The 18,225-nt window shown below is 43.1% G+C and overlaps 6 protein-coding genes across 14 annotated transcripts; 3 read left to right on the top strand and 3 right to left on the bottom strand.

The window, feature by feature from the left end:
- The first annotated feature begins 587 nt into the window (after positions 1–587).
- On the top strand, positions 588–2,508 carry LOC6737695 (general transcription factor IIE subunit 1). Its single transcript, XM_016171327.3, has 3 exons — positions 588–928; positions 1,001–2,107; positions 2,176–2,508. The coding sequence occupies exons 2-3, from the start codon at positions 1,012–1,014 to the stop codon at positions 2,367–2,369; spliced, it is 1,290 nt and encodes a 429-aa protein (XP_016031463.1). The 5' UTR covers positions 588–928; positions 1,001–1,011; the 3' UTR covers positions 2,370–2,508.
- Positions 2,509–2,739: 231 nt separating this feature from the next.
- LOC6737696 (major facilitator superfamily domain-containing protein 6-A) lies at positions 2,740–8,702 on the top strand. Of its 2 annotated transcripts, XM_016171329.3 has the most exons (6): positions 2,743–3,424; positions 4,919–5,057; positions 5,562–6,393; positions 6,457–6,924; positions 6,984–7,170; positions 7,954–8,702. In XM_016171329.3, the coding sequence occupies exons 1-6, from the start codon at positions 3,361–3,363 to the stop codon at positions 8,025–8,027; spliced, it is 1,764 nt and encodes a 587-aa protein (XP_016031465.1). In that variant the 5' UTR covers positions 2,743–3,360; the 3' UTR covers positions 8,028–8,702. The 2 variants fall into 2 exon arrangements, with proteins under 2 accessions (XP_016031464.1, XP_016031465.1); XM_016171328.3 differs by lacking the exon at positions 7,954–8,702 and having other exon boundaries at positions 2,740–3,424; positions 6,984–7,793.
- On the bottom strand, positions 8,465–10,280 carry LOC6737697 (biogenesis of lysosome-related organelles complex 1 subunit 6). 3 transcript variants are annotated; one of them, XM_016169755.3, is made up of 5 exons: positions 10,129–10,280; positions 9,861–10,070; positions 9,718–9,802; positions 9,067–9,153; positions 8,465–8,950 (listed from the first exon to the last, which is right to left on the bottom strand). In XM_016169755.3, the coding sequence occupies exons 1-5, from the start codon at positions 10,152–10,154 to the stop codon at positions 8,855–8,857; spliced, it is 504 nt and encodes a 167-aa protein (XP_016031466.1). In that variant the 5' UTR covers positions 10,155–10,280; the 3' UTR covers positions 8,465–8,854. The 3 variants fall into 3 exon arrangements, with proteins under 3 accessions (XP_016031466.1, XP_016031467.1, XP_016031468.1); XM_016169756.3 differs by having other exon boundaries at positions 8,808–8,970; XM_016169757.3 differs by having other exon boundaries at positions 8,808–8,980.
- A 143-nt stretch (positions 10,281–10,423) lies between these two features.
- LOC6737698 lies at positions 10,424–12,385 on the top strand. 3 transcript variants are annotated; one of them, XM_016171331.3, is made up of 4 exons: positions 10,424–10,664; positions 10,726–11,185; positions 11,245–11,389; positions 11,442–12,385. In XM_016171331.3, exons 1-4 carry the CDS (start codon positions 10,520–10,522, stop codon positions 11,457–11,459), a joined length of 768 nt encoding a protein of 255 aa, XP_016031470.1. In that variant the 5' UTR covers positions 10,424–10,519; the 3' UTR covers positions 11,460–12,385. The 3 variants fall into 3 exon arrangements, with proteins under 3 accessions (XP_016031470.1, XP_016031469.1, XP_039149907.1); XM_016171330.3 differs by having other exon boundaries at positions 11,245–11,369; XM_039293973.2 differs by having other exon boundaries at positions 11,245–11,457.
- Positions 12,386–12,752: 367 nt separating this feature from the next.
- Positions 12,753–15,891, bottom strand: LOC6737699 (2-(3-amino-3-carboxypropyl)histidine synthase subunit 1). 3 transcript variants are annotated; one of them, XM_016169753.3, is made up of 3 exons: positions 15,739–15,891; positions 13,704–14,472; positions 12,753–13,647 (listed from the first exon to the last, which is right to left on the bottom strand). In XM_016169753.3, exons 2-3 carry the CDS (start codon positions 14,466–14,468, stop codon positions 13,048–13,050), a joined length of 1,365 nt encoding a protein of 454 aa, XP_016031472.1. In that variant the 5' UTR covers positions 14,469–14,472; positions 15,739–15,891; the 3' UTR covers positions 12,753–13,047. The 3 variants fall into 3 exon arrangements, with proteins under 3 accessions (XP_016031472.1, XP_016031473.1, XP_016031471.1); XM_016169754.3 differs by lacking the exon at positions 15,739–15,891 and adding an exon at positions 15,277–15,493; XM_016169752.3 differs by lacking the exon at positions 15,739–15,891 and adding an exon at positions 15,213–15,406.
- Positions 15,892–15,976: 85 nt separating this feature from the next.
- On the bottom strand, positions 15,977–18,208 carry LOC6737700 (dynein axonemal intermediate chain 2). Of its 2 annotated transcripts, none has more exons than XM_039293970.2 (5): positions 17,008–18,208; positions 16,770–16,948; positions 16,479–16,716; positions 16,200–16,419; positions 15,977–16,115 (listed from the first exon to the last, which is right to left on the bottom strand). In XM_039293970.2, exons 1-5 carry the CDS (start codon positions 18,076–18,078, stop codon positions 16,066–16,068), a joined length of 1,758 nt encoding a protein of 585 aa, XP_039149904.1. In that variant the 5' UTR covers positions 18,079–18,208; the 3' UTR covers positions 15,977–16,065. The 2 variants fall into 2 exon arrangements, with proteins under 2 accessions (XP_039149904.1, XP_039149905.1); XM_039293971.2 differs by having other exon boundaries at positions 16,196–16,419.
- Positions 18,209–18,225: the final 17 nt, after the last annotated feature.

Below are 18,225 nucleotides of genomic sequence, written 5' to 3' on the forward strand. Positions count from 1 at the left end.
AACGAGGACAACAGAAGTGTGTTGGCTGCCAAATAAACACGCAAGGAGACGTCTGCGCCCCCGACCTCTGACCCCGTAGAAAGTCCACCCCCGCGGCGGCTGCTTGGCTTCTGCTCCTGTAGCCATGGGATTTTTTGTGTGGGAGAGCCTCGTTCCGGGGGATTACACCGGAATGCACTCGAACGCAAGGCGAAGTTCGCATTAAAAAATAGACGACCCTAGACAGCGGAGCATGAAATATTAAGCACTTCGAGCGGATAAACAAAGGCGGCGGGAGAACGACTTGTTGGATTATTTTCACTCTTTCTGCGGTCAAAAACATTTCAAAGCCAACTGCGCTCATATGCGAAGTTGTTAGTAAAGCCATTGCACAAACATGAAAATGTAATGCGTTCAAATCTGGCAGACACCATAGTAGTAAAAGTTGTTAAAGGGTCACTTGGTTTATCAAAAAAGATTTTGAAAATGTATGAACAAATTTTTACAAAATGTTATCGAGTTAACAAGAACATTATTGGCTAAAATTTAATATAGCCAAATTATTTTTGTAGTAGTAAATCCTTTGCTAAATTAATGTCTCTAATTTAATGTTTTTTAACGCAACGTTTTTGAAATTCATTTTTCAATGCCCAAAAAATCGGTTTGAGTCGTAGCTACCCTTCTAGCAAAGTGTTTCACCCAATGACGAGGCTTATTTAGGGTTTTTCTCATTGCTTCGAGAAATTTCGAAGTAATAACTTTGGCCACATTGCTGCACAAAAAAGAATTTGGCGGTGGAAATTTTATTTTAGTCGTGGAAAATCTTATGAAATACGGTCAAACAGGGAGCAGATGACTGCCGGTAGACCCATGAAGATCCACGAACCCACTGCCTGCATTGAATAACCGCAAAGTGCTCTGCTTCCGGAGTTCCGGTTTCGAGAGACTGGTAAGTGGCGTGAGACCACCCGCAACAAAAGGAAAAATCAGTTTATATATGTAAATAATGCCGATCCTCTAGATAAACACATAATGTCGTCGACATCGACGGCTGCAGCGAACGCAGCGCCAGCGAAAACAGAGGTGCGGTACGTGACCGAGGTGCCCAGCAGCCTAAAGCAACTGGCGCGCCTCGTGGTCCGTGGATTCTATTCCCTGGAGGATGCGCTCATCATCGACATGCTGGTGCGGAATCCCTGCATGAAGGAGGACGACATCGGCGAGCTGTTGCGCTTCGAGAAGAAGCAGTTGAGGGCCCGAATAACCACGCTGCGCACCGACAAGTTCATCCAGATCAGGCTGAAAATGGAAACGGGGCCGGATGGCAAGGCGCAGAAAGTCAATTACTACTTCATCAACTACAAGACCTTCGTGAACGTGGTGAAGTACAAGCTGGATCTCATGCGCAAGCGTATGGAGACGGAGGAGCGTGATGCCACCAGTAGAGCAAGTTTCAAGTGCTCCGCGTGTTCCAAAACCTTCACGGACCTCGAAGCGGACCAGCTGTTCGACATGGCCACGCTAGAGTTCCGGTGCACCTTCTGCGGCAGTTCCGTGGAGGAGGACAGCGCCGCAATGCCCAAGAAAGACTCCCGCCTAATGCTAGCGCACTTCAACGAGCAGCTGCAGCCACTGTACGACCTGCTCAGAGAGGTGGAGGGCATCAAGCTGGCGCCAGAGGTGCTCGAACCGGAGCCCGTGGACATCGACACCATTCGAGGACTGAACAAACCCAACGCTACGCGACCGGACGGCATGGCGTGGTCGGGTGAGGCGACGAGAAACCAGGGCTTTGCCGTGGAGGAAACTCGCGTGGACGTCACCATTGGTGGCGACGACACCTCGGATGCGGTTATTGAGCGCAAGTCGCGCCCGATTTGGATGACAGAGAGCACTGTGATAACCGACACGGATGCTGCCGATGGCGCGGCCGATGCGGTGCAGACGGCAAGCGGATCTGGGCATCGCAACCGCAAGGAAAACGAGGACATCATGTCCGTGCTGCTGCAGCATGAGAAGCAGCCGGGCCAGAAGGAGCCGCATATGAAGGGAATGCGAGTGGGCTCATCGAACGCCAACTCCAGCGATTCCAGCGACGACGAAAAGGACATCGACAATTCCAAGATTCGTAAGAAGCACCAAACATTTCTCAATCTCATCTTTTATGGGTTCTAATATACGTTTTTGTACTTGCAGCTGATGTCGACTTTGACAATTATATAAACTCGGATTCCGCAGAGGAGGACGACGATGTGCCCACTGTGCTGGTGGCTGGACGACCGCATCCGCTCGACCAACTGGACGACAACCTGATAGCCCAGATGACACCGCAGGAGAAGGAAAACTACATACACGTATACCAGCAGCACTACAGCCATATATACGAATGAGGGCGCCTGCAATTAGCCACGATTTCTACGTTTTCCACGAGTTTCCCATCTCACGCATAGAGTCATTGTAAATTAAGTTACCCACTAGTTCGAGCGAATGTGTACAAATGAAATGCGTATAAAAATGTGCATAAACAAATGACGAGTTGATATTGGGAAATATTTTTTGCTAAAAATTGTATATTTTAATTAATGGAAGCCATTGGAAGTTTTCAATAATCTCTATAGAATTTTGGTGTTAATGACTTTTATTTCCAATGGCATGAATTCATAAAATGTAGCAAATAATAACAAATATATGAAAAAATTATAAATATTCTTAAATTAAAGTTCGTTATTTTCTCTTGTAAGCAAGTGTCATCTCTAGCTGGACCAACTCCCATCCCTAGTCGGTCCAATCAGCTGTGTTTGCCATTATTGTTTTTTTTAGGTTTATTTAAGTGTTGCTAATAAAAAACCGAGCGGCCGGGCGCCTCTTCTTGTTCGTCGGTGGGCGTATTCAGTTTATAATAATTGGTGTGCCGCAGATAAGGCGGATTCGTAAACAAACGACGGCAAACGCAAGCAAACATGTTGACACTCGGCTCGTAACGCCAGCGGCTCCATTCAGTCGTGTTTTGGATGTCCAACTAGCCGGAGCCCTCGATTTCCGCGGACTGTGCGTGGTGCGGCACTCGATTCGTGCTAAAAATGCGACAAGTTCCCTGGCACTTCGAATAGCCAACGAACAAAAGTGTTGATTCTTCGAAAGGAAAACGTATTGGACCAACTCAGCGGATTCCAATTGGAGCAGAAACGTGATCCCGCGTGCAAAAACACACATGCAAAATAAATAACAACACCTGCTGGCCCACCACTTTGCATGTGTTAGTGTGCAGGCACATGCTCTTTCTGCTTGCCCTCGCATTTTTTGTGAATGAACTGGAAAACGCGCTAGTTTAGCAACGATAGTATTGATCTTTGTGTCGCGGGTCAACGTAATTACGCCGAAATGAAGGCCACCATCGATAAGGAGCTGCTGCCCATGAAGGCGCACTACTTTCTCTTCAATGCCGGCAAGTATCCCCTCTCCCTCCCCTTGCAAACCCATTAAGTTAAGCACCGCGCATCGCTTACATCAGCCGATAATGTTTTCCCGTTTCCAGAGCCACGCACGTGCTGCAGGTTATATGTATGTGTGTGTGTGCGTGTATGTTCATCCATATGTACATAAATTTAACTGTTAATTGCGAACTTTTGATCTGTAGCTTCGATTTCGTCACAGGGCACTTATGCATTAATGAACATATAGAGCACCATGTTCGGAGATAAGCAAAACAACTGGAATAGACACCATAGAGCAATGAAAGTCCAGTTAAATGGCGATAAGCTAATGCAGGCCGATTCGGGTTACGATTCGATTCTCATCGTATGATGTAGCACTTTGCTGGCTTTTAATTACAATCGGAGCAATTCCATTACGTTTACATCGTGTAATCGAAACTTAATTAGCTGAAACCCTTATAACATTCAGCTGTTACAAAATATGCAATTATCTTTCAGTATGTATGGTACATACATATTGTATCTACTGATATGTTTGAATTGTACATCATTGTATTTTACTACTATTTAAACATCCATATTTTACTTGAAAGTACGCCCATATATGTACACATACGTAAACAGTAATAATTTATAATGAATTTTGGAATATTTCTCATACGATAAGTATTTTTTCGTGGAAATAGTTTCCTATTCGGCAGTACTAATGAAAAATACTCAATTCTCTATTAAATCATCAAAAAATGTTTATTTGGAATCACATCAATTAATATAACTTTTCCATGGAAACGGATGGAAAATTTGAAGTGTCTGTAAATGTCTGGTGTCCAATTAATCAAGCACTTTATTTGAGTTAAGACCACATGGAAACACAATAATACAATTTCCAATCTGGTGTCAATTGCCAGAATTGGCTGACACCATTCATTTTTGGGTAGTTAAAACATAAGATTTTATCCCACTGATATTCGTAGTAATTAGATGTTTTGAAAATTGGGAAGATAGTATTGCTATAAAGCAGACTATTCTTGGCCATGCAAACACAGACGTGCGATAAGGTACTTTATACCCCGAGCTAAACCATGACTAAACCGTTTTCGAAACGATGAGCACGAACTCAACGCAATCCCACTGTCAGAGGTGTCCAAGGGTTAGGAAACGAGATTTTGTGACAGCCCCATGGCCTAGAGACCTCCATGCCGCGCCCGAAAGTCATCAAAAGTTAAGACGTGCCGACAGGCAAACCACTTTCAGCAATTAAAGCTTACTTTTACTTTTACTTTTCAATTCAATTAACATTATGTATGTTCTACTTCGAAGCGAGCCGACGATATCTAGCTAGTTGCACTTGTTTGCGGTTGACTTTGCTTATCGGCGAGGCAGAAACACCCACTGCTTTCGAACTGCCCATATGCATATCTCCACCCACTCACTCACTCATCTACTTATCAGCTCTAACGAGTCCGCTAGATAATCTAGTGTTTTTCTGCTTTACATTTATTTAGGCACCGCTCCCGTCGTCCCCTTCATGCCCACCCTGGCCGGCCAATTGGGCTACTCCCCCGCCGTTGTGGGCACCATGTACACCATCCTCCCCATCATCGGAATGCTGGCGAAGCCCCTCTTCGGATACATTGCGGACCGGTAAGAAAGATGATCCCTCTGACTTATCTGTCCATGTAGATCCCATTTCAAAGACCCAAACACGTTTGTTTATCACACTTTATTTAATTTTTTAAACGCAACGTCCTACTCAGCAAAATGTTACGTCTTTTTGTGATAAGTTTTCAAGTGAGCTATACTCATAAAGTGTCTATGTATGCATATCCCCACTGATTTGAAGGAATTTATCAAACCAAAAAAAGATAAAGCCACTTTAGAGTGGCATAAATTATATCTGTTTTACCATAGAATTTGAATATTAACTGATTAACACTATCAATCAAAAGCCAAAGTAGAAATGTTTAATGACAAAGCTGATAGTTGATTTGCTAATTGATGGATACATTTATTTATTATCGAAAGATAAGTTCAAGTGCACTTGTACTTGTGTTTAGGTATCACTTGTTGGTTGTCTACCGATTAGAAAATATTAATTCAATAATAGAAAAGATTTAACTAATTAGAATGGTTTTCACCCATCTAAAGGTACCATCGGCATCGACCCCTTTTTCTGGGTGGCCAGGTTCTCACGGGCATCGCCTTTTTCCTCATAATGTTCGTGCCGGGAATGGAGAAGCCGCTGCCCAAGGTCGAGTTCCGCTGCCATCAGGGCGTATCCGACGTAAGATTCTGCTCGGAGTACGGTGAGTGCGTGGAGAGGAATCTTGAGCGGTACTACGGGAATAGGACGCTGCAGTGTCAACTGAACTGCGAGGCACAGCCCTTCATGTGGGACATTGTGTGTGAAGATTGGCTAAAGAACAACACGGAAAACTGTGCCGCCAATCGAACCAATAGCCAGCTGGAATTCGGAGCCAGCATAACTATGCAAAAGATTGAGAATGATGGTAGCTGCATGTTCTTCATGATTCCGCACGATCAAGGCCACATTGCAGGCCAGAATGTCACGTTGTACTGTCCAAAGGAAAAGGAATACTTCAAATCCAACTGCACCATGGACTGTCGTGAGGACTACCTCAAGGAGCAGCTGGCGGAGAGTGCTGTGATTAACACGAGTAGTGCCGTGACCATGCCGCAGTTTTGGCTGTTCTTCGGCCTGCTCATCTTCAGCTGGATCGGCATGGCGGTGGTGGTCAGCATTGGTGACGCCATATGCTTCGGCATCCTCGGCGATCGCCATCACCTGTATGGCAAGCAGCGTCTGTGCGGCTCCCTTGGATGGGGAGTTTTTGCCCTCTTGGCCGGCCTCCTTGTGGATCACATGTCGTTGGGTGAGGTGGACAAGAACTACACGGCCGTGTTTTGGATGGCTTTGCTTATCATGGGATTTGATGTGTTCGCATCATCCAAGCTGAGGGTGAGCATATCAGAGACAGAAAATCCTTTTCTTAAACTAAAGTTTCCGTACTCCAAATTACAGCACACGCCAACACATTTGTCCTCCAACATATTGAAAGATGTGGGTCAGATGTTCCTCTCGGTGCGCTGCGTTATCTTTTTCTTGTGGTGCGTTGCCATTGGACTTGGAACGGCGCTGATATGGAACTTCCTTTTCATATACCTGGAGGAGCTGGACAAGGCGTTCGAGGGATGCGACAGCTCGATTAAGACCTTGGAGGGCTTGGTCATGGGCATTCAGTGCTTTGGCGGTGAGCTGCCGTTCTTCTTCCTATCCGGTTGGATTCTGAAGAAGATTGGCCATGTAAACGCCATGAGTCTGGTGCTTTTTGGATTCGGAGTGAGATTTATTCTCTACTCCATGCTGCAGAATCCCTGGTACATCCTGCCCATCGAACTGATGAACGGGGTGACCTTCGGTCTTTTTTATGCTACAATGGCTTCCTATGCGAGCATTGTGGCACCGCCAGGCACCGATGCTACCATGCAGGTGAGTTCGATGATTGTAGGGAGTGAGTCCAAGAGTTAAGCTTATTGTGGCCATTTCAGAGTCTGGTTGGAGCGATATTCGAAGGCGTTGGTGTGTCAATGGGAAGCCTGATCGGTGGACAGCTGTTTGAGTCGGTCACTGCACGCACCACCTTTGAGATCTTCGGAATTGGTGCCTTCATTATCTTTGTGATCCACGTTTGCATTCAGCTGTATCTTCAGCGCAACAGCAACATCGACGAAAATGGTAAGGGTTCGGTCGCTTCTGCCTCCGCCACTGCCTCACCCTCTGCACCCCTGGAAACAGACATTCCTAAAAATACTGACCATAAAGACGGTGACGGGTTCCGCGAAGTCGACTTGAGTTGATGGTGACCGTGATCCTCTTCCTGAATTTTGAATTTTGTAGTCTTATGTAAATTGACGGATTTAAACTTATCTAACCAGAAACTAGCCTCCTTAAGTATTAACCATTCAGATGCAGTGGAGCCGGATACGAGTTCCACATGGCCATTGTACTTAAACCACCATATATTTTGTAAGATCTGCCATAGATTTGATAATAGAATATTTGACGAAAACAGACCTAATAATTCTCAAAATGAATTTATAATTTGTCGTCCTATGAAATAAGCTTTGTAATACTGAAACGAAATGATGATAGCCATATCATACTTTTTTAATTTAAATGTATGCGAACTGAAGAAAACTTTAACAAATAAAATGGGTATTCAATTTCTTTGAAAAAAGAGAAGAAAAACTATTTCAACTGCCTATATAAAACCTAAATAATTTATAAGAAGTAAATACTCTTACAGTGGAAAAACAATGAACTAACATGTAGACTAACACTTTTGGCCAGCCATAATTAAATATATCTTTCTTTTTTTTGGCATTTAATCGCTTTAGTTCCCGTGTGTAATTTAGGTGGGGTGTTTGTTAGATTCAATCCTCCTTTAGCTTTTACTTGTAAACTTATTATTTAATAACATAATATAAATGTTTCACTAACTCTTCTGAATATTTTTAGGCACTGTCAAGTATTTCGCACCGACAGATGCAATGCACATGCTGAATGATCAGGAGTATAGTAGAGTTAGCTAAACAATGTTTGTATTGGACGCATCACCACCCACAACACCAATCACCAACGAGCCAGCCCAAAAACAGCGGCGACAAGAGGCCACGCTTCTACAGTTCAACTGAATGCTGCACTCCAACATATTTCTACTCCCGAGCTGCATGTTGAATCGATGTACTACCTGTATTGTAATCGTGCTTTAATTAAGTAGTAACTTATCTCAGTAGCCCCACACTCACGCGGATCGCCACCTACGTGCATGTCGCGTAAGCGAAGCTCTTCCTCATTTTCTCATTTACAATTGAAACCAATGTGAGAACTTAATTATTTGTAGAATTTCAAGCGCAGCTGGTTGTTTGCATGTTCTAGCAGTTAAAAACAATGTTTACCGCGAATTTTAGTTTAAATAAGCCGCTGCCTTGGCGCTGTGATTGTTCAATTATTGTTTCTCCACACCATCTTAATGTTAAACATAAATATTTGTATATTTATAAATAATATTTGCAGCTAAAAGTATAGTAGTGATTGGCTTCCCACACTCATTGGACGCATTTAGCTTATTTTCTGCGAAATCTCTTAAGTGCTTACTTAACTATACACAATATACAATGTAATGTTTTCCAACTAATCGCAGACATACGATAGCCAGGTCTTATAACGTTTACAATTATTATTATAATTATTATTATTATTATGTATTCAAATGGGTTAACTTTTGTTCAACTGTTATCTGTTACAATATTGGCTAGTTGTTAACGGAAATCCCAATGTAAATGCGCCTTTACGAGGTGAACTGGTAGCTTGAAGATTCCGGGAGACACCTGGTTAGGTGTTGACTGATCCCCTGCTTCTACTGGCTGCCAATGAGCGACTCCTCGTGCTGTAGCCTCTCGAGCTTCCGCTGGTAGTCACGCTGCTTGCAGGCCGCCACGTTAGCGGCTCGTTTCTGTAATCAGCAATTCAAAGCTAATAAACACTTTAATCAACAGCGGGATTTTAATTTTTGATTACTTTCTTTACTGTTTTATTATGGGTTTTTTCTTTGCTTAAATCATTTCTCACCTTTAACTCTTTGGTGCGCTGATAGACGCTCTGCATTTCCTTCTTGATTTTTGTTAGCTTATCTTTGTATCGCTTTACATCGCTCATCTATAAAAATGGATATGGTAATTGAGCCAATTAATTTAACTCTCTAATGGCAAGTTACTTTGTTGGCTGTTTGTCTTTAGATTAGATTGTGATTCCAGACGTAGGACTGCACCCACTGATAAGATTTCGGTCAACTTAATTAGCTAAGCTATCTGATACTTAAGTTTTGCGATGGATAGTGCCTTATAGAATGACCCTAATTGGTCAGAATTATTGATAGTGGCCTCGAAACAGAAGTGATATCTGAACGGCTTCAGTCGACAAAGGAAACTCGGGTATACTGGACTTTGTGTTTCGGTCTCTGATCAATACTAATATTTTATAAATGTGTTTTGGAAAACTTAATACAAAATAAATCTTGCCCTTAAACTTAAAGTGTTTTATGATTTGTAAAACCTTTGAATATTCTTAAAATAAATACAATTTTCGAATTTCTACTACATATTTTTGTTATTTTAAAAAACGGGGCTATTCGGGGCTATACTAAAAGCCAAGTGAAAGTTGTCCAAAAGATATCACCCTTTAGGTACCTAACACTTCCTGAGCGCTCCACGTGGTACTTACCATGTCATTCAGCCTGGCCACCTCGCTGCAGTCCAGTTTATATTTCTCCTTGGACAAATCGATGTATGTTTTGTTCTGCCTACCACTGAAATGAGATTTGCAGTTCATTAAGTGATCTTTAAAATCCGAACCACAGTGCTTACATCAATTCTCTAAGCTGGGTGCGCACATGGTTTAGTGGAGGCTCCGCTATTTGCAGGACGCCAGCGGACAACTGCAAAGCGGCTAGACTGGCCATGACTTCGTTGTCCTGAGAGGAGCAACAGGTTTCCGCATCTTGTTTTGGTTTTTCATTGTGGGAAGATTGGGCGGTGGGATCCCTTGCTGACTCATTAGGGAGTTCGTTGAGGACACTAGGAATGCCAATTTTACAAAAGCACACTGTATAATACACTCAATTATTGGGTTTACCTATTTATATTGCTGCTCTTCAACATAATATCAAATATTTGAAAGCAAAATCAAAACAAGCCTATAAGAGATTAAAACACAAAAACAGCTGATTGTTAAGAAATGAAAGTGTTATCGATAAGCTGAACAAAATTCATATAATTTAAATGAATGCTGAAACCAGAATGTCGTGTGATAAATACGTCTATTTTTTTGTGGGTTAATCACAACTTCTTTTCTATTTCCTTAAAAAAAAAGTAAACGATTATTAATTTTCGAATAATGTACAAAATTTATCCATTATCCGCTCGTGCAGCTAAGTTTCAAACCAATTTAGTCGTCACACAATTTACAGTTTGGTAGCCTGATAATCAGCTGTTTGTTTGTAATTTGTTTAACATAAAAATATTAAATGCGCTGCGCTGTGAAAAATTGCGGTAATAATAATCGCCTTTCCAATAGAACGAAATGGCGATACTTTCACTTCCCCAAAGAACAGCCAAACCTCCAAAGGTGGATAGATTTTTGCCAGCGAGATAATATAAACCCCAACACAGGTATTGTTTAACAACAAATGTTTAAAAAGTTAACAAATTATAGATGAATCTTTTCAAACAGCCTGCATTTGCAATGAGCACTTTGCACCCGTTGACTTTGAACGAAATATGCAGTACGAACTGGGCTTTAGCCGCAAAAATCCAACAAAACTAAAGCCTGGCTCATTTCCGAGTGTGAATGGACCTCAAAAGTTGGCGAAGGAACTGCGAGGAAGTATCAAAAGGGGCTCCAAAAATGTTTCCTTAGCTGGGTCTACGAAAATGCCCAACATAGGCTTTGATCTACTCCAGGAAGGAACGCAATCCTCGGAAGGCCACGAAACCATAGAAATCGAACTCTGTGATTTTAATACAGATTTTGAGGGCTTCGAAGGAACCGAAAATGACGACTGTCTTTCAAGTCCCAGGCTCGTGGAAGTAGAAATATTGGATCCTCTTAATCCGCAGTCAAATGCCAAGGATCATGTAGAGATAATCGATTCGGAAGGGGACAATTATGTAAAGCACTTGGAGCTCGAAATGTAAGACTACATGTTTTTTGTAACATTTGATTTATCATACAATTACTATTCGTCCTTAGATGCTCCTTGAAACGTGAGGTATTTTTCCTCAAAGACGAATACCAGAAGATAAAGGCTGAAATGCGTAATCTCAAGGACACAATTAAAAGATCAGAGGAACAACTCGCAGAAAAACAACTCCAAGGTATTGTTAAAAGTAGAAAGGTATGTTTGAGATTTTGGTTTGTTCCTTGAGTAACGTTTTCTATTGTTTTAGAGGAAACCCCAGTTTTGAAAAAGACCAGATATCAACGAAAACATAAACGACTGACCAGTTATTAAAAGCTGATATGAAGCGTAATTAGATATACATAAATGTAGAGCAAAATATTAATATACTATGTATGCTTTATCGAATCTGTATTTGAAACCAACAGAATTAAAAATTATGAATACAACAGAAAAATGTGTATGTTTTCATATTCGCTAAAAATTTGTATTTAATCTGGTGGATTAGGAAAGCCTTTTACTTAACATATGGAATGCAGACGTCACGTCTTGGGCGAAATCCTTAAACATTTTTGTCTACCTACTTACCCATACCTTTTTCCTTTCTCTCTATCGACTTGAGCACTTTCCACAAAATCAGCGGGTATTCAAAAATGTTTTGAAGGTGTTCGCGCTTATCTTTCCTAGAAATTTTTGGGTAATCGCGGTAATTTTTTGCCAAGGTCGAAGTCATTACAGCAGGCAAAGGACTCTTATCCAGCTGAATTCCCAATTTGTCTACCTGTAGGAGTATATAAAGCAGTGGTCGATTTGGAATCGACCTGCACTGCAAGCGATGTTCTCCGACCGACAACATCCACCGCGGACCGACGTCAGCTCCTGGCGGAGCTTCACGTATCCGGCGCTGGATCTCTGAAAAACCAAAGGACGAGAGCGACGTGGAACACCACACATCCTGGGAGCAACTCTAAGGATCCAATCTTAAAGACCATGCAGTGTCAGCAAATTAGCCGAATTTAGACAATTGTAAATTCTAGTTAATTGTATAGACCAATTGTACATTTTAGTTAATGTCCCATTTCGATTGTATATATACATCATCAACACAATTGTATATACCTAGTTATACCTAGTTAGTTAGCCAATTTAGTCTAAGTAGTGCAATTGTACATATCAACCTTAGCCAATTGTTAGCCAATTCAATAGACCAAATGTATATACAAACAAACTATAGATAATTTAACAAATTTAGTCAAATTTTTAGTTCAATTGTACATAATTTAGTAAATTTTCAAAATAAATTGTATATATTTTAAATATTTGTGATATTTTTGAAATAAAATGAAATTTAAAAGAACCCAAAACGGAATTGCTACATTTTTGAGAATTCAAATCTGCTTTACATTGGACTGGAATTTTCAAGTAACAAAAATTTATAAAAATCGATAGATGCCAAAAATGTTATTCAGATAAACATAATTTGAAGTACTCGAGAACATTTCTCTAGAAAACCAATTTTATATTTATTAGTTTTTAATAAAATATATCTAAAGAGCCTTTCAATATTGAAATATTCAGGTGTCGTTCTAAACATTATTTTAATGTTTAAAATTGTGTACATTGTTGCTGCTAATTAACAATTGCATCTCTGTTAAGAAAGTGTATAGTAAATAAACTAAAGAACGATATTGCGAACATAAAAATTATGAACCTATCTGTGATGAACACAAAAGATGCCCTAAAAGTAAGAACTTAAAAACCAAATTTGTACTAACTAAATTAGTAGGTATTCAATATATTTGGGCAGGCGATCGTGGCTGATCGATTGAGATGGAGGGCTCCGTGGGCAGTTGGAAGCGAGCCGGACAAATCGCTTATCCCTTCTTAAAGTCGAGAAGATCGTCCAGAGCCGCTAACTTGCCGGAATCGTCCTTTTCCAATTCCGCTCGCGTGCATCTGCCACAACAGTCAGCCGAGGGCTTGTTCTCGCACTCTCCTATCGCTGGTGGCTTGAAGTTTGGAGTCCAGGGTCCCAGGCTGCCGCTGGCGTAAAAGTCCATCGGATAGGCGTTGTTGCGCGGCGACGAGTTATGCGGCGTCCACTCGACATCGCCCAAAACCACGGACAGCTCGTAAGGATTCAGCAACGGTTGGCTAAATGCGGATCCCCAGTCGATTGAAAGTCGCGGACAAGCAATCTGCACGAAGGCGTCGATGTCGGCGAAGAGAGCCAATTTCTGTGGGAAGATCTCCGACAGCAATAATGTGGTAGTTTCAATTCCCTTGGCATGAAGTCGCTTCTCCAAAAACCGATGCACTCTTGAACTGCCCTGTCTTCCGAGTGTTCCAAGTATGATGCCAATGCGGCGCGCCTTCTTAGCCCGCTGAACAGCGTCCAGGCGCAGATTCTGCATCGCCAAGTGGTCGTACTGCTCCGTGGTGAACTTCTTTTCATAGGGATCGTACTTGTAGGCCTAAAAATATGTTATATAAGTAAAATAAGAATTGGTTTTCAATGTATGATGCATACCTTTAGCAACGGGTTTGCTATCATCGCGGATTCCAGATGAAAACGTCCGTCACCCAAATATATTATCATCTTTGTTGTCTCTGGCAGCTGAGGCGAAGTGCAGCCCAGAATCTCTCCAGGACTAAGTGGCTTGGCCTGTGGTACTATCACATCATAACCGGCTGCTTTAAGCTCAGTAGATGCAGCCTGTAGTGTTGTCACGAACTGTATTGTGCTGACTAAAGCTATTTGGCCCACTTCCGGGCGGAAGTTTAGCTTTACAGAGTCCAGGAAGTGCAGCGGATCGATTTTTATGTCCACAAAAATGTACAGCACCTTGATGCCACACGTCTGATCCACGGGAATGAGGCAACTGTGGCCGTAGTGCACCAGCAGATCAGCTCCCAGCGCCTTGGCAGTGTAGTCATCCACGCAGCAAGCTCCATAAGTCACATCGCCCATTATCACAGTGTCTGCGCTGGTGAATCGCTCCACAATGTCGCTGATAACCATGGCGTACATCAGCAGGCCCTCCGGCAGTTGCAAGGCCACACGCTTGGCCTTCATCTCCCGTATGCGCCAGATCGTCTTGTGCATCTCGAAGTTGTAGTTCGAGGGCAGGCGGTCGATGGCCTGCTGCAGCTGTGGATCATCGAGCAGCTCCTGGGGAATCCGATTGATGCGCGCCTTTGGCTTGAACACCTTCTTTGGCCTGGCTCGGACCACCACAACATCGGTGCTCTCGCTGGTCGGGAGGTTGCTGCTGGGTTGGATCACGTCCAACATGGTGCTGCAAGAGCATAGAGTAATGGGAATATTTGTAATCGTATTATTCAAACCTAATCGGCTTTGATTAAAATGCTTTCTTTTTTCGCCTACTTAATCTTTCATAAGTATTAATGTAGTTGTTAAAAAATAAAATACTATATTATTCCATTCATATATGAACTAGACACGTTAAGGTCAAGTTTGTTTTGATTATTAGAAATTATGGAATCGTATTTAAATTTGTTTGTGCGGCTCACGGCTCACTAAATAAACAATAAACAAAGACACAGCGCATTGTTTGAACTGGATTTGGATGATGCGACTGGCGTACGTGACTGCTGCTGAATAGCATGGAATGGGAGGACGTGGTCCGGCCCCCTTCGATTGCAGCAAACCGGAAAAGCAAAACCCGAATTCTTATAATTAGCCCACGCCAGGTGGGTGAATCACTGAATGGACAGCCCCACCTTGGGGAAACACTTTGGAACAGGCACTTTCAAATCGGAGCGGCATCAAGGTCTGAATTAACAATTGGCAATTAAATGGCAAAACAAACTGGCGTTCTACTTTATAGTAAACAGCGTAGTATTTTTTATTTAGTTGTTGTTGATGGTTAAAGTAATATTGTTTAAAATACTGAAATTCATTCCGAACAAAGCACAGACTGATTTGAAAGTAGCACGAAAACTATTTAAACACCAAATGTTTACCACTATGTTTAAACATAACTATAGCAACTTCACTGGCTGGCCTTTGTCTTACCCGTTGTATTTGTTTAGTTAAGAAACCACTAATATTTAATAGTAGAACTCGGATCGTGCGATACCTTTATCAGTTGGACGTTAGACGCCGTCTGAATTTCAGGGGTTGCGTTTGGCGTTTGCCGTTTGGCTGCTGCACAGAAATTGGTCACTGAACTTTCCGTATGCGTTGCGCCATTGATAACTGTTTCTGAGTCACGTAGGCCGCACACCATGCAACACGCAACGGGTTACTTTGGCTACCTGACCAAATGCAAGACGTTTTTAGAATGTACCTCGCTTGCAACTAGCAGACCTAAACTCTAGCGCTGGCTTTGTTAATTCGCACTCGGGAACAACTATTATATCACTTGGCACAGATAATGGTTGGTCTATGGCCCTTGAACTTGTAGCCAAGTGTACTCCTGGCACGTTTACTCGCACAGCTGATGCGAAATTGTTGCTTCGCCGTTGCCGTTCTCAATAGCACCGTCTACTGTTTTGTGTTTGAATATGCTTTTAGCTGGTCTGTCTTATAAGTTACTTACAATTTTCGATCTTTAAGCGTGCTTTAAAAACGTTTTAGTTATATCTTTCCAATCCCGCGTGCGAATGTCGAATGACAACAGCTGATTGGGCCAATTGGCTCGTGAACTTGTGAGCCACAGCTGGAACTGACTCCGATCGGAACAAAGAACTAGAAGCAGTCTGATACAACACTGAAACTTAAAAGTGTTGTACAGCAAACACCGTTTTTAAAAAGATTTTAAATTTAACTACTTCTTATACCGAATTAATTAGTTATTTTTATTTCCTATACAAATTCCCTATAACGTGTAGATTTAACAAAGAAAGGACACAGTTCAATTTGGAATTTACAGCTTCGAGCTCTCCGCCTCGGACACATCAGCCTCCTCCGCATCCTCTGAAATGGAAAATGAAGGAAAACAAATTAGTGGATACTCCCGGAATAGGGGTATACATTTATAAACCGCCTTCGTTCACCTACGCTTTCCGCCTGGTAGCCGCCTTTGGCGTTCCTGTTCCACGGCCGCAAAGTATTCCGAGGCGGCTTGCTCGCAGGCTGCCTCGAATGGAGCCATATTGATCTTTCCGTTGACCATCATTGTATCCCCCTGATCCTGGCCATGGTTGGCCTTGACCTTCAGCTTGCTTTCCCGGGACTTGGCCTCCAGGATCTTCTCACGACGGTTCTCACGCTCAAACATCTGCGGAAGGAGAATATGACTCAAGATTCTAGAATGCTGGATTCCCAATGGAGTCTTACGGCTGTTAGCAGGGGTTTGTCGTTCTTGGCCGACATGACCATGTTGTCGGAGACCTCGATGAGAAAAGTTGCTCCCAGCTGACTGCCACAGCTCACGAATTTGCCGTTCTCGTTGGTCCGGACACAATATAGAGGTTCATCGCACACCTTGACCGTGAGAACGGGCTCGTTCTGCTGCTGCAGCAGATCCCAGGTGTCCAAAACGCCATCCATGCGAGTGATGAAGAATTGGGAGACTCTAGAATTCATTATGTAGATTACGTTAAATAACCTTAGATTATGAATACTCACTTTGTGTAACTCCAAGCGCCGTCGGTCAGCATAGAGCTGCTGCTCTTGGTCCAGATGATGGAGCTCTCTCTGCAATCCTCGGACCAGATCCGGGCACACCAGTCGCCCACCGTTAGGAAGTTCTTAACAAAGGCCGGATTTCGGGTAATGGCATACACCGGGCCGAGGTGGCACATCATCTGTGGGATTGCAATACTATGAATAGTAAATGTCCTGTGATTAAAGCCAAAGAGCATACCCGTATCTGAATCTTCTCCGTGGGCGTCTTGCCCTTTCGATTGCAGGAGAAGAGCATGCCCATCTCAGTTCCCGCCATGAATCTTGTAGGTATGGTTGTCTCGTATTCTAACACCGATATGCCGTAGGATCGGGAGAGATCCTGATCGTCACTCTTCACCGGATCCATGAGCAGGCGGTCCAGCGGTTCGGTAAGCTTCCGTGTATCCCACCACAACACCTGACCATCGGAACCGCCGGAGAAGAACTCTGTGCCGCTCTTGGAATTGTTCCAAAGCACCGAGTTAACCGGATCCCGATGGCACACTTCCCGTTCGCTGATCATAACTGGTAGTTTGCCATGTCGCGTGTCCCAGGCGGCAACCTGACCATTGTACATGCCACTCACGAGACTGGTTGGATCCTTCTGGTTGTACTCGAGACACACGCACGGCACCTTCGGTTCCAGGGTGAGGAAGGGTTCGTTGGGATTCTCCACCTCCCATATGTACGAGTTGCACTTCTGGTTGGACTTGTCGCCCTGGAACCGCATGTCGCAATGGCTGACGGCCATTTTGATGCCGCCATCCGGTGACCAGGACAAATGTTTCACTGGCACCTTTATGGGATTAGGATCCCGGTACACATTGACCGTGCGCGACTTACAAGGCTCGGGCAGTGGAGCTGGATCGAGATTTTCGAAGTAGTTCTCATAGATGTTGACCGCATTGTTTTGGTGGATGTAGTGCTCCATGGGCTTGGTCAGATTCATCACCTGGGTGATATAATTCTCGTCTTTCTCGATTTTCCGCTTGTATCGCACCGTCTGCTCCGGGTCATGCATGTTGATGTCCTTTGGCCATCCGCCCTCATTGTGGGTGATTCCCGTACTCTTGTACGTTGCCCTTTCCGTATTGGCCACACTCAGTGAGGTTTGTCCGGCGTATTGCGTCACCCGGTCCACGGGATTTTGGAGTATGTAGCTCTTGACTAGCTCCGGATTCGAGTTCTCGGTGAACACCACCTCATCCTTGTCCTCGAAGTGGACACGGGCTCCAAAGGAGCGTCGCTCCTTCTTGAATATATATTCCATTTCAATCGGAAACTTAGTAAAATATATGACTGCTCTTCGATTTCACAGCCAATGATATGAAGAAAATGTTGAGAACCTATAGTAAACCATTGATTTTATCCATGGCAACTGACTGCTTGGTCAATAGAAATGTCGCAATCAACGGCC

Source organism: Drosophila simulans, chromosome 3L, assembly GCF_016746395.2.
Source record: "Drosophila simulans strain w501 chromosome 3L, Prin_Dsim_3.1, whole genome shotgun sequence".
Lineage (NCBI taxonomy): Eukaryota > Metazoa > Arthropoda > Insecta > Diptera > Drosophilidae > Drosophila > Drosophila simulans.

Bases quoted from the DNA above. Each gene is read 5' to 3' on its own strand.
- LOC6737695 (XM_016171327.3), top strand. From the start codon at position 1,012: ATGTCGTCGACATCGACGGCTGCAGCGAACGCAGCGCCAGCGAAAACA. The intron at 2,108-2,175 runs GTAAGAAGCACC...TTGTACTTGCAG, and splicing joins CATCGACAATTCCAAGATTC to CTGATGTCGACTTTGACAAT.
- LOC6737696 (XM_016171328.3), top strand. From the start codon at position 3,361: ATGAAGGCCACCATCGATAAGGAGCTGCTGCCCATGAAGGCGCACTAC. The intron at 3,425-4,918 runs GCAAGTATCCCC...ACATTTATTTAG, and splicing joins CTACTTTCTCTTCAATGCCG to GCACCGCTCCCGTCGTCCCC. The intron at 6,925-6,983 runs GTGAGTTCGATG...TGGCCATTTCAG, and splicing joins GCACCGATGCTACCATGCAG to AGTCTGGTTGGAGCGATATT.
- LOC6737697 (XM_016169755.3), bottom strand. From the start codon at position 10,154: ATGTTGAAGAGCAGCAATATAAATAG. The intron at 9,154-9,717 runs GTAAGTACCACG...CCATTTTTATAG, and splicing joins TGGCCAGGCTGAATGACATG to ATGAGCGATGTAAAGCGATA. The intron at 8,951-9,066 runs GTGAGAAATGAT...TGCTGATTACAG, and splicing joins AGCGCACCAAAGAGTTAAAG to AAACGAGCCGCTAACGTGGC.
- LOC6737698 (XM_016171330.3), top strand. From the start codon at position 10,520: ATGCGCTGCGCTGTGAAAAATTGCGGTAATAATAATCGCCTTTCCAAT. The intron at 10,665-10,725 runs GTATTGTTTAAC...CTTTTCAAACAG, and splicing joins TAATATAAACCCCAACACAG to CCTGCATTTGCAATGAGCAC. The intron at 11,370-11,441 runs GTATTGTTAAAA...CTATTGTTTTAG, and splicing joins CGCAGAAAAACAACTCCAAG to AGGAAACCCCAGTTTTGAAA.
- LOC6737699 (XM_016169753.3), bottom strand. From the start codon at position 14,468: ATGTTGGACGTGATCCAACCCAGCAGCAACCTCCCGACCAGCGAGAGC. The intron at 13,648-13,703 runs GTATGCATCATA...ACATATTTTTAG, and splicing joins TAGCAAACCCGTTGCTAAAG to GCCTACAAGTACGATCCCTA.
- LOC6737700 (XM_039293970.2), bottom strand. From the start codon at position 18,078: ATGGAATATATATTCAAGAAGGAGCGACGCTCCTTTGGAGCCCGTGTC. The intron at 16,717-16,769 runs GTGAGTATTCAT...AATGAATTCTAG, and splicing joins GGCGCTTGGAGTTACACAAA to AGTCTCCCAATTCTTCATCA. The intron at 16,420-16,478 runs GTAAGACTCCAT...CTCCTTCCGCAG, and splicing joins ACAAACCCCTGCTAACAGCC to ATGTTTGAGCGTGAGAACCG.